The sequence below is a fragment of the Tachypleus tridentatus genome, chromosome 7 (assembly GCF_004210375.1).
Source record: "Tachypleus tridentatus isolate NWPU-2018 chromosome 7, ASM421037v1, whole genome shotgun sequence".
Lineage (NCBI taxonomy): Eukaryota > Metazoa > Arthropoda > Merostomata > Xiphosura > Limulidae > Tachypleus > Tachypleus tridentatus.
In genome coordinates, this window is record NC_134831.1 from 67,564,504 (window position 1) to 67,583,406 (window position 18,903).

The 18,903-nt window shown below is 31.5% G+C and overlaps 1 protein-coding gene across 6 annotated transcripts in view; it reads left to right on the top strand.

Moving 5' to 3' along the window:
- LOC143255886 (histone acetyltransferase KAT6A-like) overlaps nt 1-18,903 on the top strand; it is a 78,424-nt gene that overhangs the window by 16,335 nt on the left and 43,186 nt on the right. For all 6 annotated transcript variants that reach the window (XM_076512243.1, XM_076512245.1, XM_076512246.1 and 3 more), the window contains exons 3-6: nt 4,652-5,038; nt 13,898-14,003; nt 16,353-16,465; nt 16,846-16,927. In XM_076512243.1, coding sequence (XP_076368358.1) covers nt 4,652-5,038; nt 13,898-14,003; nt 16,353-16,465; nt 16,846-16,927 — 688 coding nt within the window. The remainder of the gene's footprint in view (nt 1-4,651; nt 5,039-13,897; nt 14,004-16,352; nt 16,466-16,845; nt 16,928-18,903) is intronic.

Consider the following 18,903-nt stretch of genomic DNA (forward strand, 5'->3'; position numbering starts at 1 on the left):
GACTGTGTAGCAGCGGTAACTGACTGTATTACACATGCAGCTGCTCAGTGTATTCCTAAAACCTCGACACGTTTTCCACGATATCCTCGTCCGTGGTGGAATCCTGCTTGCCACTTAGCACGGAAGGCTCAAAAGCGGGCCTGGGATACTTTTCGTAGATATCCCACACTTTCAAACCGGGTTGCTTTCCAACGGGCCCTTGCACATGCTAGGTGGGTAAGACGTCAAAGCCAGAAGGAATCTTGGATTAAGTTCACAACCAGCATATCTTCTACCACCAGTTCCAAGATCATATGGGACAGGATTCGAAAGGTTAATGGGCACTACAATTCTGTCCCCCTCTCGATCTTCAGGAGGTGACTGACGTTCGGAACATCGCTAACACTCTAGGTGAAAGCTTTTGCCGAGTATCTAGCACTTCTGCTTGTTCCTCCACCTTCCTGGCCATCAAGACTCGGGCAGAGCGATCACCTCTTTCCTTTTGAACTAACTGTTTCTTTGACTATAATTGTCCCTTTACCCTGGTGGAACTAAAAATGGCCCTTCATTGGTTTGCCAGTACGTCTGTTGGACCTGATGATATTCATTATGTCATGCTGCACCATCTACCTCCTGCTTCTCTTGATGTCCTTCTGATTGTTTTCAACCAGATCTGGCAGGAGAATGTTTTTCTTGATGCCTGGTGCCAGGCTATTATTTTACCTTTCTCTAAGCCAGGGAAAGATCCCAAGATTCCTTCAAACTATTGTCCAATTGCTTTGACGAGCTGTCTCTGTAAGACATTAGAAAGGATGGTTAATGCTTGTCTTGTTTGGTTCCTTGAATCAAACAACCTCCACTCGCCCACCCAGTGTGGGTTCCGTCGACAGCACTTCACCACAGACCACCTAATTCGTCTTGAAACATCTATCAGAGAAGCCTTTCTCAACTGCCAACATCTTGTATCAATATTCTTTGACATAGAGAAGGCTTACGACACAACATGGAGGTATGGCGTTTTGCGAGACCTCCATACATATGGGTTACGTGGCCATCTACCCATGTTTATTAAAAATTTTTTATTGTACAGGAGATTCCAAGTTCGTGTGGGTTCGACACTTTCCGTTCTTTTGTACAGGAACTTGGAGTCCCTCAAGGCTGTGTATTGAGTGTTACACTCTTCAGTATAAAGATAAATGCCATCACTGAACAACTCCCTCTCACTGTTGTGAATGGGCTGTATGTCGATGACTTTCACATCTCATGTCAGTCGTCAAACATGAGATATATTGAGCGGCAACTACAAACTGCCCTCAATTGTGTACAGAAGTGGACTCTGGCTGAACGGCTTTAATTTCTCTCTCTCAAAACTGTATGCATGCACTTTTGCCGTCGACGGGTATTCACCCTGATCCTGAACTTCATATCGGTGAAGTTTTGCTGCCAGTGGTCCCAGAGACCAAGTTCTTGGGGCTTATCTTTGATCGTAAACTGACCTTTATACCACACTTAAAGCAGCTTAGGGTCAAATGCTCAAGAGCACTGAACATCCTCCGTGTTCTCTCTTCTACCAGTTGGGGGGCAGATTGCTGTTCAATGTTAAAGGTATATCGTGCTCTTATTAGATCGAAACTCGATTATGGATCAATGGTCTATGGCTCTGCCAGACCTCGCCTTAAAGATGCTGGACCCCATTCATCACCAAGGACTTCGACTCTGCACTGGGGCTTTCCGTACCTCTCCAGTTCAAAGTATATACATTGAATCTCATGAACCCTCTCTACACCTTCACCGTTTGCAACTATCTTTACAATATACTTGAAACTTCATTCCTTACCAAAGCATCCCACCTGGAAATGTGTTTTCCTTCCTCGGTGGGCAGTACTTTTTCAGAACAGACTGATCTGTCATTGCTCCGTTTGGCATTCGCATCCGGGCGCAATTGGATGAATTGGGTCTGTCCTTGGATAACATTGCAGATTTCACAGGTCGGCCCATCCCACCATGGCTTATTACAGCCCCCAAATGTGACCTTTCTTTCAGTTACCTAAAAAAGGCAGATACTCCAGATTGGAAATACTGTCTTTTATTCAATGAATATCTTTCAAACAATCATTCACTTCCCATTTATACAGATGGTTCCAAATCAGGTAACTCAGTGGGCTCTGCTATGGTTTGCTATGGGTCAGTAGTTGCACGCAGAATCCCTTCTACAGCTTCTGTGTTCACTGCTGAACTGTATGCCATATCTCTTTCCCTGGATCATATTGCAGCTGAGCAGTACTCCAATTGCACTATTTATACTGATTCGCTTAGTTCTATACTTGCCTTGGAATCGCTACACGTTAGCTCACATCCTATTTTCGCTGATATTCGAAACTGACTGGCCCATTTCTCATTAGCAGCTACTTCAATCCAGTTTTTCTGGATACCAGGCCATGCTGGTATTCGCAGGAACGAGCTTGCAGACATGGCAGCTAAATATGTCTGCTTCAGGACCATCAATCCTATGCCTATTCCGTACATGGACTATGGTGTTATCTTCAAGGCTCGGCTCCATGCCAGCTGGCAGTTCACTTGGAGTGAGCAACGCGACAACAAACTTTTTCAAATCAAACCCAAAATTGGACTTTAGCCATGTAGCTTTCGTAAAGTTCGGAAGGAGGAAGTTGTTCTCACTAGGCTACGCATTGGTCACAGTTATTTAACTCATCATTTTCTTTTATCTGGAACTGATGCACCAATGTGTAGTTTGTGTAACACTCAAATCACTATCAGCCACGTTTTACTTTCTTGCCATCGTTACAATTCTCAACGATGGCAATATTTTAAACATATTTTTTCCCAGGGTCAGTCTGTAACATTGGACAGTTATTGGTGATGGTGACTCTGTCCACCTTGATAATGTTTTTAATTTTTTAATGGCCATTAATCTTTTTAATAAAAAGATTCGTGTTGCATATTTATTCATTACACCTTTTTTATTGTGGTTCCTTTTTGCAGTTTTAATCTCTCTCCTTCAATTTGACATTGGACAATGGCCAGAACATTAAATAACTCGACACCAGGACTGGAAAGGCCAACTTCAGGTGACTAACGCTACTGTTTGAACTATCCGTTTGAACTAATCGTTAGTCGTCCTGGCGAAGTTGTTATTATACTTTTGCTGCATATCATTTCACACTTTTACTACTTAACTTTTTAGTACTGGCCATATTGACTCATAACCCGGAACCAGGACTGGAAAGACCAACTTCAGGTGACTGACTGTGGTTTTTATACTTACCTGTTAGTCTTCCTGGCGGGTTATGATCATTACCATTTTGCTTGAGTAAATATTTTACAACTTTGAAGACTGGATGTCACCATTGGTTGTTACACCATTTTCTGTTTTAATTGCTGTTTTGTTTTTACCTTCATTTACTTTTACAAATTTTACTCCATTTACTTGACTTTATCTTTTTACTGGACATTTGGCTACTCATTGTTACAATTTTGCTATGTATCTTTTAAAACTTCTATTCTTTTACATTTTGATACTGGTTGCTATGACACATAACCCAGAACCAGGACTGGAAAGACCAACTTCAGGTGACTGACAGTGGTTCTTGAACTTACCTGTTAGTCTTCCTGGTGGGTTATGATCATTACCTTTTTGCTAGAGTAAATACCTTACAACTTCTTATACTCTGCCTTCTATCTTAACATTGTAGACTAGGTGTCAACATTGGTTTTATACTTTTTTGTTTTACCTTCATTTCTATTTATGTCTATTACTACATTTATTTATTTTTTTATTACATTCTTACCGAATATCTGGTGCAGATAGCCTCGCTGCTTTGTGCCATAAAACACAAAATCAATCAATCAACTTTATTATAATTATGAAAATAATAGAGATGTGTTGGGTATATTGTGAGTAGTAGATAAGAAAACATTACCTGACTTAAATATTTTGAAGTACAAAAAGAGGCTTTCAAACCTAGACCTGTTTGTTGTGAGTGTTAAAACTATAGAGATGGCCTGATTCAAGTGTTTAAAATTATTTGAATAAAACAGCAGACATATTACAGGCAGTACAATAAACTTTTAAAGGTCAAATCCTTGCTTATTCTCATAATATATTTTCAACAGTTTTGTTCATTTGAAGCATGTTTCAAGAGTTATATTTATATAAATTGGCCATTTGAAAAATCTGTGTAAAAAATTTTATTAAAATAAATAGATCATTTTAAAAGACTTTGCCATAGTTTTTAACTGCATGAACAGATTTGCATATTCAAGATATTAAAGATAAACCCATAATAATTTTTTTAAATTAATTATCATTTGTGGTTGACTTAGAAATATTGGAATTTCATAACATTACAGATGATTTATATGTTTAGCCTTAAAGGTTGTCGTGTGTTTTTAAGAAATATGTGTATTGGCTTTGTGTGTGAGTGTGTGAGATGAGTATGTAGGCAGTAAGAGAGTGTTGAAGAACCTATAATGTAAAAGTTAGTCACTATGCCATTTTCAGTTAATTGTATTTATTCTGTTCATTGGGTTTGTAAGTAATGGTTACTGGTTGGTTATTTTAAATTGTCTTTCATTTTGTTTTTATAAATTTTACTTGTAGTTTAGACTTAGTTAATTTTTATTTTATATATTATATATATTTTTAACATAGGTGATTAATAAAGGAGTGTGTTCCTACAAGGATCCAAAAGGAGTTGTTCAGTTAAAAACTAACACCATGAAAATCAATAAGACAACAAATATGCTAAAATTGATTGTGAAAGCAATCAAAGAGCTTGGAGAAATAGGAGGATCAACGCTACGGTCAATTGAAAAGTTCATGACACAGAATTACAATCTCATTGTGTCTCCTGGTATTGACTTAACACAACAGCTTAGGGTAGCTGCTCGTAAAGGAGTAGCAAAAGGTACTCTTTCCCAAGAGGGGAGGTTGTATAAGACAGTGGATGAACTCTGTCCTCTTGATGTTGACTCTCTGCATAATGCTTGTACATCGTCCAGTAGCAACAGTTTGTTTCAAGACAGTAACCAGAAAAAGGTAAAAAAAAAAAAAAAAATTCTTTGTGTTTTTCATGTTGTAAGTTTATATATTTATTTCTGTATAAAATTTGTTTTTTGTAATATGGAAAGTGTGCATTTAGCTAGAAAACTTTGTTATAAATTATTAAATATAAATGTTCTGTGTATTTTGTGTACTATTTACTTCATACTTTATTTTAAAAAGTTATGTTTCATGTTGATATATTCTATCATACACTGTACTTTGTACTTCGCTGACTTTTAACAAGCATCTCGGTTATAAATCTTATTAAAATATTTCAATCTACATCTTCACAAGGCAGTTTGGTAGCAAAAACTGAAGACCAACATTTTCCAGACTTATCTGAGATTTTTTGAATGGTGATCATTTCTTTCAAACACTGCAGCAGTGAAATGTAGTCTTAAAGAAATAACCAGTACTTTAGCTTGTTGTTTTTTAATTTATTTCTATTATTTGATTTGTACAAATGTTACTGCATTTGAAAAATATTTTTTCTATGTCATTTAAGTTTTAAAAGATATGATATCTTAGTCTTTAATGTTTGTACTTTTTCTTCATCTACTCCAGTAAATACACAAGTAGTTGGCCTGTTATACAATGTACTGGTTAAAACTAACTTCTAAAGTCACTTGCATGGTAGGGCAAGTATGTAATGAATTTTTATATGGTTTACATGAAATTTTATTAGCCCTATAAATTGTAACCTGAAAAAAGTCTTCAGAAAGAAAAAAGAAGATGGTTAGGCATTGAATGTGTGTGTTTTTGGTGTTGATGACGTGTGTTGTGTGGGTACAAGAGTTGAGTACAAGTTAATAGTGAAAGTGAAACTTCTGGAGGTAATTAAGAATCAACAACTTGTACTGATATTTGACAGACTAATTTTGGTAAATTTGCCTCTTGTCTTGGTTGATATTTAGGAACAAGAAAATCCATTAACTAAATTTCACTTGTCCACGTGAAAAATAAATTCACTTTCAGAGATCTTAATCATCAGTTTTTGTAGCTCTTGTTTGTCAAAAAGCAGCCAATTTAGTTTACATCATTTGTTGTAATAAATTTAAAAATGATTCTTTTACTTTACGTATATGCCCATCAAAGGTTGAATGTGTGTGCTGGTAGCTCAAGTCTTGTCATGTAGACTGAGGCCTGCAAAACAAGGTTGAAAAACACAGATGATTTCATGTTTCCAGGCTTCAGTGGTGAAAGCATAGTAATATATTTATAATGCAAACAAGCTGACCCACAAAATGTTGTAATGCACATATGATTTTGCATTGGGTAATTATCTAGTGATTGGAGAAACACACTAGATAGTTTTCTTTTAGTTGTGTTTTGAGACTTCTCATACAACTGACTCACAGTTGACCCATATTTACATAGGTCTGAATTATGATTTGAAATACACTCAAGTCTCACTTAATGTATTCCACTGTTTAGAGTTTATTTAGTCTGTGTAGATTTTATTAATAACAGAAGAAACAATAATGTATATTTTATTTATATATGAACAGTACATACTAATCTTTGTGGCTTGCAGATGTAGTTCCTGTTATGTAAAATATTTTAATTGCCATGAAGCTGTTTAAAATTATGTAATTTATAATAAAATTTCCTTGAGTTGATTTTTTATGGTAACCTTTACTGGACAAATGAATGCCTCTCAGGAGTCTATTGCACAGTTGTATATCATATTTTAAAATGTAAGTAAACATAGTAATTCTGACTTGTAAAAGCAAGTTAAATTTAGATGTTGTTTTAGTTTAATATTTTTTGTAATGTATCTGTTAAAACTTGAAATCAGGTGTGTGTGTGTGTGTATGTTAAAAGGATTTCAAACCTTATCTTTTGTATCCCATAAGTTATGATCCAATAATCTTTTCAGTGAATACCAGAACTCATTAGTGGGACTGGATAATGACAAGTGAAAAGATTATATGAAATATTATTTCTATTTGCAATATAGTTTCAGTTTTTTTCATTTGGTGTGTGCCATCTCACTTCCATTTGTATACACACACAGAACTAATTTCATGTCCTGGTTCCTGCACACTTGAAAGAGTGTATTCAGCAACACATCACATTACAGTTTTAAATACTGCTGAGGAGACTGAGAATATTTTATTTATGAGAATGCCTGGAGCTGCATGGTAATAAATCTTTGATTTGTTGTGATTGTTTGAGAAGCAAACATAGAAGATGGCAGTCAAAGGCAATGAAATTAAATTTAAAACATTTCAAGTTTATAAGAACCTGAAGACTGTCAGATACAAAGCTGTAGGAGGAGGAGAGGGGGGGGTATACATGATAATTGTGATGATTCTGACAAGGATTTTATACAACAGGAAGAAAAAAATAAAACAAACCTTTTGAACATAACAGTAATGTGTAGTTTGACCTGTTTTATAGTTTTGATAAAATCAGTAACTTAATGTAATGAACATATTTGTAATGTTGAGAGTAAATGTTTTCTTGCTATTTTTGTGTGATAATGCATTATATTAATCACCTATACAATTACTTGCATGTGTGGATCATCACATGTTTTTGTCACAGAAAGCATGACAGTGTAATATTCTGAGTTTAAATGTCAGAAACTGGTGAAATATTGACAAATTACAAGGAAAGTAAAGAAAAGAAAACACAAAAATCTGTAGGTAACTTGTTTTTATAACATTTTTAGGCCTATTGTTTTTGAAGTATTTTGACAACTAGCATTTAAACAATAATTCTTTTTCATCAGCTGATTTACACAAAAGTATCTTAAAATTGATGTAACATTTAGAAAGTATAATTCCAAAGGAAAATGAAAAAATTGTTTAAATTTGAATTTTTTCACAACTTAGAACTTTTCTTGTAAACTACACACCCATATTTTTAGAAATTTTCTGTCCATCTCAAATTATAAGTATCTGTTAAGAATATGTCACTCTTTTAGAATATTGTTCTCACAATTATGTTTTTCACATGATTTTCCTCCTTTTTCTCTGAATTTATTAGTTCCTACCATTTTGTAACCTTGCAGCATGTGAGCAGAACAATCACTAGTTGTAGCTTACCTTTGAAAAGAACTACAACCAAAATTGAAAACCATCAAGTAGAGCAGATTATAAACTACTTATATCAGTGTAGATGAATAAAGTGGTCTGAGAAATGTGTTTTGTGGGAAAGTTCTTTGACCTGGGTTTGGCATGGAAAACAGTGGAATTTAAAATAGTTAGGGACAAACTACAGATCTGTGAAATGTTTATACTCTTTTCTAGATATTCTTTTCATTCCTGAAGTATTTTCATGTTAATTATATTTTTGAAGCTACTGAAATTTATTTCTATGACAAGACATCAGGTAAATCATACTGGGTTTAGAGAATACCTTAGTAATTGCAAAATATTCAGGTGATTCAGATGTGACACAAATCCATATTTCTGGAATGTCATTGTTAAGTTTAATATTCTGACAAAGTCTGTAAATAAAAAACCTTTATTTATTAGATATTTATTCGTGTATTTATTAGATGTAAATTGACTTTGAATAAGATTATATTTAGCAAAAAATGTTGCTATCTATCCTAACTTATGCAATTTTGAAAGGTCAGGATTTAAGTTACTGGCAAATCTTTTCTGGTTTATGTGGTGTTTTTTATGATTTATGGCCAGGTGTGATGACCACTGCATTCAAATAAGTAAAACATAAAATGAAGTAAGGTAATTAAAATCACTGAAGTTAAAAATGTACATTTGATATTGAACTTTGTGATTAACAGCAGAAGAATATTCTAAGATAAAAGGAAGTTTTTTAAGTGTCTCACAACAAAATTGAAATTTCACAACAGAAGGAATAATAGTAAAACTAACTCAGATTATATGAATGTTTTAAAGCCAAAACTTTATACTGTTTAGTAAGTTTCCCTAAGTTTCTTGAAATTTGATTGTTTTTGCTGAAAGATGTATTAGTCAGCACCCCTTTTCCCTGGTTTGTAAAAGTCATTTCATTAAATTACAGAAAAAAAAAGTCATTGTTATAGATATACTTGAGACACATTATGCAAATAACTTTGTAAGAAAAGATTGTCTTTGTTTTAATTTTTAAAATATATACTTTTTAAATTTGTTAAACTAATCATTGCTAATTACAACAAATTCTCTTGTGTTTGGAATACTCCATTCTTTTAGTAATGTTTGCTTTTAGAGTTAAGTGAAGAATTTCATTTTCGATTGAGCTTGAGAATTTTTATTTTGAAATATTAAAAGAAAGAAACTGGTGTTAGTAACTGCCAAAAACATTATTTGTGAATTTTATGAAGATCTCTTTCTTTTCATAAAATGCTTATAACAGTGCAGTGCACATGTAGTTTAACATTTAATTCTTAAATCTGTATGCTGTTGAGGTGTTTTGAAATTGTATAGCAAATGATTGATAGTGTGAGAAAGGAATGAAAGTAAACTTTTGTATTTGCTGCATAGTTGTTTCATGAGTTATTTTTGTACTTTTGTTTGACATTTGTATGGCCATAATAACAGGACATCATACACCATCTATATGTACAAATACACATCTTTATGCTGGACTGCATTTATTACTAAAACTGTATATTTGTCATTAAAATGGAAACTTGTTGATTTTATATTTTCATTTTAAGGGGAATGCAGAGCTCTGTTTGTACAGTTCAGTAAAAATTGTGGTAAAAACCGAGGAATGTTTAGACTAATATATTTAGGTCGAGTTGAACTTCAAACAAACTTTCAATCTCATAAATGTATTATTTATATTTTGAAATTTCATATTGTTTAGCATAGTATATTTTATTGATTAGTTTACTGTAAAAATTTACAACCTTCAAGTGATAAATTATCATTCAGAAATAATATATTTGCAGAACAATGAAGAGAACAGACTGAAATGTAAAATTAATTTGATTACTTGTATCATCTTGCATGCAAAAATATATTGAATTTATGTTGTGTTCATGAGTGTTTATTGTGGCTGTTTTTTATGTGTGAGATATCTGTTGACTCGTTGCATATGCACAACCCAACCCCCACCTAGTTTAAACACCCTTCAGCTGCCATTCATCGCATGATGGTCAGATGGCTGTTTAATTTGTGTAGTAATCTGAAGTAAAGATTGCTGGGTCTGCTGTGGTGCCAGTATGCTTGTCTTTGGGTATATAGTTACTCACTGGCTGTGGCAAACCTGTGAGTCACTGGCTCCATCCAGGCTTGAGACGACTTTATCTCCAGAACAGTATATTCAGTGTCGCCATTATGAATGTGATAGGAAAATAAATGAACCTTTTTTTCATTTTTTTTAATGAACATTATTGAATATTTCTGTCTCTTACAAAGCATATGAGCATATTTTTTACATGTATATGTGGGTATACAGATGTATTAAAAACTGGCTTGAAGATCAGGGTGCTATCATTAACTTTCTACATGAACAAATTTACAGAAATATATAAATGTGTGTGATGTTGTAACTGCCATTTCATTTACGCATACATGGTAGTTATAAATATTCATTAATATATAATACTAAGAATGCATAGTTGATAGGCTGTAGTATATATGTCTAGTAAACTTAGTGGTTGTACTGTAACTTTGCATTTACAAATAATTTCTTTTAATTAAATCATCTAATTTCATTTAGATATTTCAATATATTTCACAATTTATGCTTATACCCACATATTTTGTTTTAATTACATTGTAGGTTTCTTTGTGTTGTAAAGAAATTGAGAAAATTTATGAAAAAAGTCTCACCTAACCAAAGTTTGTTGGGTGAACCTGCAGTTTGTTACTTTAGGATTTAATCTTTTAATTACTATAAAGCTCTCAGCATGTAGCCTGATGTAGCTTTGCTATAACAAATCACACATACACATACCATTACATTCCCTTACCTTGATGTGAGTGTACAAGAATGTATATACTATGTCATTGGCAGAATAAAGCCAGATGTACTCCAGGGAAAGTTGGTCATCTTCCTTCCTTTGTTTGTCTTGTGTCAGGTGTCACATACATTGAAAATGAGCATGTCTGATGCTAACAGTATAAGTAGAAATATGTATTGTGTAGGGAATGAAAACCCGACACTTAAAAGTATTGCATTACCTTTGTTTTTGTAGTTTTTTATAACATCTTCCCAAGTAGTTTTCTACATCAGAAAAAGAAACTTCAATGAACAGTATCAGTTTTGTATTTCTAAAGAAATTTTGAACTTGAAAAATACAAATTAATAGATGTAGAAATTCATCAAACAGCAATAAATATATTTGAGTGTTTATGGATGTAAAACTTCATGATTTGCAGATTTTACTACATGGAGATTCCTATTGTTTTGCAAACAGTGTCATACAAAATTGTAATTGCTTGATCTTGCAGTGGTTTAATTTTTGAATATTGTTATTCTATGGTGAATTAGGTTTTATCTTCCCCTGATTTCTAATTCCTTTGATAACTATTGAAATTAATAACAATAAGATTTATGTTGTTTTTATTAACATTTGTACCTAGTCATGGCCAGACTCAGGTTTACTACATGTTTCTTTGGAAGGGATGAAAGTTTTATTTTGAATTTCTGTTCTTATAACTTAATCTTAATTATTTTTATTTGAACCTGGTTATGAGCAGTGTTTTGTTTAGTCTCTTACAGTTAGTGTAAAGCAGTTTACTTATCGTTATGTGATCATAAACTATGTTATTTGTGATATGATACCATTCTACATTGCTATGGACCAAAAACTGTAATATAAAGTTAGTGATTTAATGAGGTACCTAATTTTACAATTGAAAGTACTTCTTGTTCCAGTCATCAAAATAAAGCATTTTCATCAGTTGATAAATATATCAGTTCCATTCAATAGAAAAAAGAATTTAAAATTTCTTAATTGTTCTGTAATGATTCAGTTCTAAAGAGGGGGCAGAGAATGTAAATATGTAAACCCTAAATCTTTTCTTTTAATCCTTAATGGAAAGTTATAAAATATTTTTGTGTTTCAATAGAAATAAGAGTATACATTATTTGTGCACACATTTATTATGGATGGGGGGGGGAATAGAGCTGGTTATGAATTTCACTGTGCTTGGATATGTGTACACACACAAATTAAGTTGTGTGGTTTTTATTATACAGCATTTTCTCAACAAAAAATTAAACTACCAAGTTATACTTTCAGTGATTTTGCTTTTCATTTATTTTCACACTTATAGAGAATTGTAGGTACTAAACCATTTATATGTCAAAAGTTTAGATAGACTATTAAATGTGTTATCATTTCTTTGGCATATGATACGTACTAGTGAAAAAATTGTCATTGATCTCCCTGAGAATGCAATTAGTAAAATGTAGATCATGGCAGCTTTCAATAAGGATGTTAGAGGTTAGTGCTACATGTTGCAAAAACGAGTCCTATATGACATGATGTTAGTGGGTCATGTTATCTCTACACATACATGTTTAGTTGTACAAACTGGAGCAGTAATGAGCTAAGTAAGTTGGATATGATATATATGTGAAACTTTGCAGGCAAGAAGTAGCTTCAGTTTTATGACACTGCTATAAAAAGCCTTTTGTATTTCTGTAAAGTTTGAGAGGGAGCACTTAGAATTCTGTGATGTGCTTTTAAATGAAATGTACTGAGTTAAGTCATTTTCTACACTAATAAGATATACATAAATATAAATACATACATCATTTAATTCCAAGATTGATACATAATACATATTTAGCAATTTATCTCCAACTTAAATTTGTGGTGGATTACAATTGTATTTTAAATTATTGTTTTGAAAGAAACAATAATGGTAATCTAATCTTTATGTAGTTATTTTTCTTTAATTTAGGTGTAGAGCATTCAAAACACAACTTAAGTGGAATATTAGGTAAATGTTGTCATTGTTATTCAAACAAACAGTATCAGTTCCATTTAAAAACTACATTCCTGTTCCCCTTATTACTAATTTGTTGTATCAAATTAATTAGAATGCTAATGTGCAGACCATTACTTTATTTCAAGGTAATTTTGAAACACAGGTTTATAAATTCAGTTAAGTTATAGTTTTGTTAGAATGTTCTATCTAAATCATTAAGAAAAGAAAACAAGGAGATTAGTGATCTTTCTATAGTTTTCAAGTTACTATGATCCATTATTTCAGTGTATCCTATAAAATACACTGGGGTTATTATAATACTTATTTTTGGAGCTGTTTTTAAACAAGTTGTTGGACTAATAGTAGAAAAGAAAAAAAATACATCCAATAATGTAAAGGAGAATAAGAATTTTTTTTTTCTTGTTTGATGCTGATTGTGGCACATAGAATTATCATTCCTAGGCTTCTGTGAAAGGAGGTTAAAGTCAGTTTGGAAGGGACACCTGTTTTAACTATTTAAACAATTATACAATAGTGTGTTGTCTTTCAGTCAGTCAGTAAACACTAAAATGACATCAAAGTTTTATTCTTGGAACAACTCAAGTAAATTATTTCTGTGACATTTGTACAGGTATTTGTTTAGTATCACCATCTGCTAGTATAGAATTACTTTATAGGAATTATCTGTTGAAAATAATTGTAAATCCATTTGCTGGCAATTGTTTCTTTTTGTTATTTTTGTAAGTGCTAATATTTTATGGAAATTGGTTCTGGAGCATTTGTTTCTATTTTATGTTGCAATAAAGTGTACATTTGAACAAATGTCTTGTATTGCATTCCAGCTATATTAAAATATGTTTAAAATGTAACTATGAGTCTGTTTGCTGAATTCAGAAAAAGTGAGATGTGTTTTAAATGCAAATAAATTTTACTATTTTTTGTGTCGTTACTTATTAATTATAATAACATATATGATGATTATTCTTAGGAAGTTGAACCTGTTAAAACGTGTTGTTATTGTCGTGGAATGGCTAGTAAACACAAGGATGGCAATGTATGGGATCTTTTGTCTTGTTCAGACTGTGGGATTAGTGGTAAGAATATATTTCATTTTTTAAATGTGGTTTGATGTTTTTGTAGGTGATCAAAATTTTGATTAAATTTATTGTCGTACGTATTAGGCCTATTTTATTTGTTACAAAAAGTAATGTTAAATTCTGTTGGGATCTGAGAGCATAAGTACTAAATTTTTAGGCTAGACAAATAAATATAAATGAAAATGAATTTAAGTAAAAATTTCTCAGCAAGATGTGCATCTGAGTTCCTTATGCAGTACTTAATTCAATACTTTATCATAGATCAAATTATGTGATTGCCAGGTGAATTTTTAGGTTCGTTACACAGGTTTGGTTAGTGAGTCATGTTTCATAAAACATCTAAATAAAAAAAGTTGGAAACTGTTATGAGTCTGAGCTATTTTAGATGAGTAATTTTTCTGTTAGAATTGGCAGTCTTTTTAGAGAGAAAAAAAGAATTATTAAGATGTATTTTATATTTGTAATGGTTACAAGGTCATTCAGATGTAATAGGTAAAATATAAAGTTTTATTGAGAAACCTTGGTGTTCCTTTGGGAAGTTCTAAAGATTATAGAAATAAAACTTAAAGTTTAAAATGGGAAAACTTTTTTTTTTTTTAATTTTTAACATGAACTTTATCTTGTATGCTAACTAGTCAGTCTAATTAAAGTAAATGCAGAGATAAATCTGTTGTAGAAATACTTCATTAAAAATTCTGAATACAGGCTAGGTCCAGTGAATTGACAAAGTTTGATCTCAATTTGAAAAATAGATATTGAAATAAATATGATTCAGTCTTCACTTCTAGGTATCATATGATGCTTGTTTGCTCTGAAGTGCCCATTTTTGATTTTCTTTCTGCCCTCTATCATCCTTTGAGTTTGGCACATGTTAAACATTTATAATAAGATATTTCTAAGCCATAATGTAAATTAGTCTTCAATCTTGATTTCCTGAGAAAGTCAAATCCACTCACATGCTATTTAACCTGTTGCACGAAATATCAGAATTTGATACTGACAATCATAATGTAGTTTTGTTTATAACCAGTAGAAAGACATTTTAATTTACTGATTTATATACAAGTTACTTAATTGTTTTTTTAGCCTAGCTAATTCTGATGACAGGTTATGAATTATTTGGCTTTCAGTTTCTTTGACTGTCATTGTGGTGTTCACATTGGCCAGTTTATGGAATTTATTTAACCTAATTATAGCTTGCTTAGAAAATTAGATATAACAGTTTTCATACATTTTTTTTTTCTGTATATGTCTATGTTTTGTGTTCTTCATTGTATATTTGAAAGAAATAATTATCTTATGTACTACTATTATTGTTACAAAAAATTGTGCTAAGTTTTGTTAGGAGCTCAAGAGCAGAACAACAGTCCTGACATAAGTACTAAACCTCCCATTTTTTTAATTGTACTTTTTATTTATTGTTATAAAAGTAACTTAAATGGGGGAAAAAAATACTCCCTGACATTATGTTCATATTATGGGTGTGATTGTGTATTTGGACAAATGTGCTACTGACTTGATCGTTTGTTTACACAAAACTGTTCTGCTGTGATAAGTTTTTTTTTTTTTTTTTTAAGATCTCTAAAGTTCAGCTATAAAGCAGTAAAATAAATGAGCAGCATTTTTGAAAAATAGTAGCTTTGACTGTAAAAATAAATAATGTTACACTGCGCAGTCATTAAAGAAAGAGAAGATAGTATAGATTCATATTTTTCATCTTTTTATTGTATTTATTTTGCTGATTATATTAGTATTAGGGTCGAAAACAATAACAGATAAAATATAGTTTTACTGAAAACTTAATTGTACTAAGAGGTTCTGGAATTTATGAAACTGAGATTGTAAGATAGAACAAGTACTTTTCATTCTCAATGTGAAAATGAATTTGCTTATGAACTGACTCAGTAAAGACTTCATAAATTCAGAGGCAAATTTTTAATAAAAATACTCTATTAAAAATCCTTTTTTTGTGTATGTGTGTGTACAAATGACTTGTAATGCTTATAATTTTGACTGATTGTTGGAATAATTCCATAACAGTAAAAATCCAAAATATTAATTTTGAGAAGTTGGTTATGTTCAGAACATTAATTGATTGAATTGTAAAATTTATAACATTACGCGATAACGATCGATGTAAATACTGCTCATAGGTAATTATTTAATTGCCCAGCCCTTAGTAATTAATTGTCCAGCTTTTGGTATAGGCATTATAAACTTTAAATGCTGTGTGCTGCTTAGTACTGTATTGTAATTGATAAACAATTTGGATATTGGAGATGAAATAATTTACACTTTTAATGTGCATTTATGTATATTCAAGTATTAACTCAAATTTCATTTTAGGTCACCCTGCTTGTCTGAATTTTTCTTCTGAACTTACAACTCGTATCAGAAACAAGAAATGGCAGTGTGTTAAGTGTAAATTATGTCAACTGTGTGGTGAAAAAAATTCCCATGTGAGTAGGAATGTTTTCACAAAACTCTTACAGTTTTCATGTTTAATCTGTATGTGCATGTGTAAGACTGTATCTTGAGTTCGTGGTATGTGATCCTTCCATATAATTTGAAAATTGTGGAAGGTTTTTTGCATGCTGTTTCAAAATGATACATAGGAATAAAAGCAACAACTTGCAGTGATTCTGAAACTTTAATACAGGCTCAAAACTTTAGTGTTCTGCAAAAAAAATTGTATTAATAACTTCCATGTTTATGTTCTTAGAAAGAAATGTAGTTTCTAATATGTTTGTGACCAGTGCTATGCATTGAAGTGTAACCTCTGTATCTTATAATATCCTAAAGTTGCGTAAGGTCCTAATAATAATATGTTATGTTGTAGAACGACCTTTTGTTGTGTGACACATGTAACCAAGCTTTCCACATGGGCTGCCTTGACCCTCCATTAAGGAAACGACCCAGAGGTTTGTGTGAATTTTGCATTTTATAGATTTTATTGTTTGAAAAAGTTCAACATATCTGGTTTTAATTAATGTGATGATTTTCTGTTAATCTTAATTTTTAATGTGCTAAGCAATGTATTTTAAAAGTATAAAATTTTGTATGCATATAAACTTTGAAAATGTAACTTGTGTGTGCGTCTGTGTTTCGTACCAAACCTTCACATGAAAAGTTCTTTAAGTGTTGTGTCAGCACTTTGGAAGTATTGAGCATGCCAGCATTCCAGTCTTGTTGAAGTTTGAATATATTTTAAACATGCTTCACTTGTATTAACTTCTCCTGAGGATCAAGTTTTGCTTTATAAATATAATTATTTTACAGATAACACCTAATTTATTAATCTTTCATTGGCTTTGTTAAACTTTCCTGTAATTTATCCTTCTGTTACAAACTTTGTTTAATTTACTTTGTCATAAAATATTTGTTTCTATATTTGTAAATTTTTTAATTTGTGGTCTTTGTATAAATGACAGGAAGAAAATAATTGTAGTTTAAGTATTCTATGTTCTGCATTCTATTCATGGTAGCAACTTGAGTTCCAGTGGCCAATCGTGATAATGTATTTGAAAAATAAAAATGCACCATTTAATATCTATGCAATTCAAAAAAGAAAAATTTAAATTTGTAAATAACCAAATGAAAAATTTATCTGTTTATAAAATTCATAACCTTATTTCTTTCAGCATTTGCAAACCAAAATTACTGAAAGTAAGCTCACATGATGCCTAACTAGGTGATGTGATTTTCACGTGTTGTGTACCTTGCTTCATTTCAGTAGTTTTTAAATTATGTAAATTGTCTATTTTGCTGATATCCTTGATCTTTAATATAATGCATATTTTTAACTTAATATAAATATATCGTGGAAGTGCTGTAGTGAGCATTGTTTTTGGTGTATGGTTATTTGATTTTATTATAACATATTTTTCTTTGTAGAACATGTTACACTGACTTGTCTAAAAATTAACCTAAGACTGTGAAATTTCCATCACATGTTTGAATGAATGTCAGAAAATTTTAAATATCTACTCTATGCTTAGGTTTTGTAACATTTAATCTATATTTTTTGAAATATGAAGGATTCGAGATTGACTACCAAGATTAATTACAAACAAATATCTGCATTATTATAATTTCCATAATTCATTATGAAAAACAAAAATTTTTATGTAGAGCTTCATCAATATGGGAATATAAGGTTATAGTCATAGTTCTTTAAGAATGAAAGCCAGTGTTCGAGTAGGTGATAATTGTCTTCTTGCTGGTAAAACACATTTTTATAAAACCAAAAATCCAATGATTTTTTTCTCTTTTGTTTTCATTGAGAAATGTTATTGTAGATGAAAGATTGATAAAAATCTAAATGTGCTTTAGTGTATTGTCATTTTTATCTGTTTATAGTAGTACAGTACTCTAAGAAAAAGATAAAACTATGGGTAAAAATACTAAAATTATATGAATTGAATGTGTTTCATACACAGTCATTACGAACTGTGATCTTGGCTCATAATATGGATCACAAGAAATTGCACAAAACTATAATAGAACATTTGCTTAAAACCCACCTTAAATAAAAAAGGATTCAGTTCAAAAAACATCTTAAAACCTCTACTATTGATTGCTAAGACTGTACACATATAAAAATGCATAAAACTGTATGCATGCTAAATTTACAAGGAACAGAAAATCTAATAAAAATGGCCAGTTAGTAATTCTTCTTGTTATTCTTTTCTCAACTTACAGCATAAACTACTGGATATATTGCACCCAAACATTTTGTAGAATACTAAATAAGGTACTGTGTAGGTTTGGGATGTTGAAAAGTCAATTTTTTTTTTTTATTGTATGCAAGTTAAAAACATAACAGTTCTAGTGCAAATGATGTTATCATTACCTGTTGAAAGCAGTAGTGACCTTTATAACTGGGCAAATTTACATG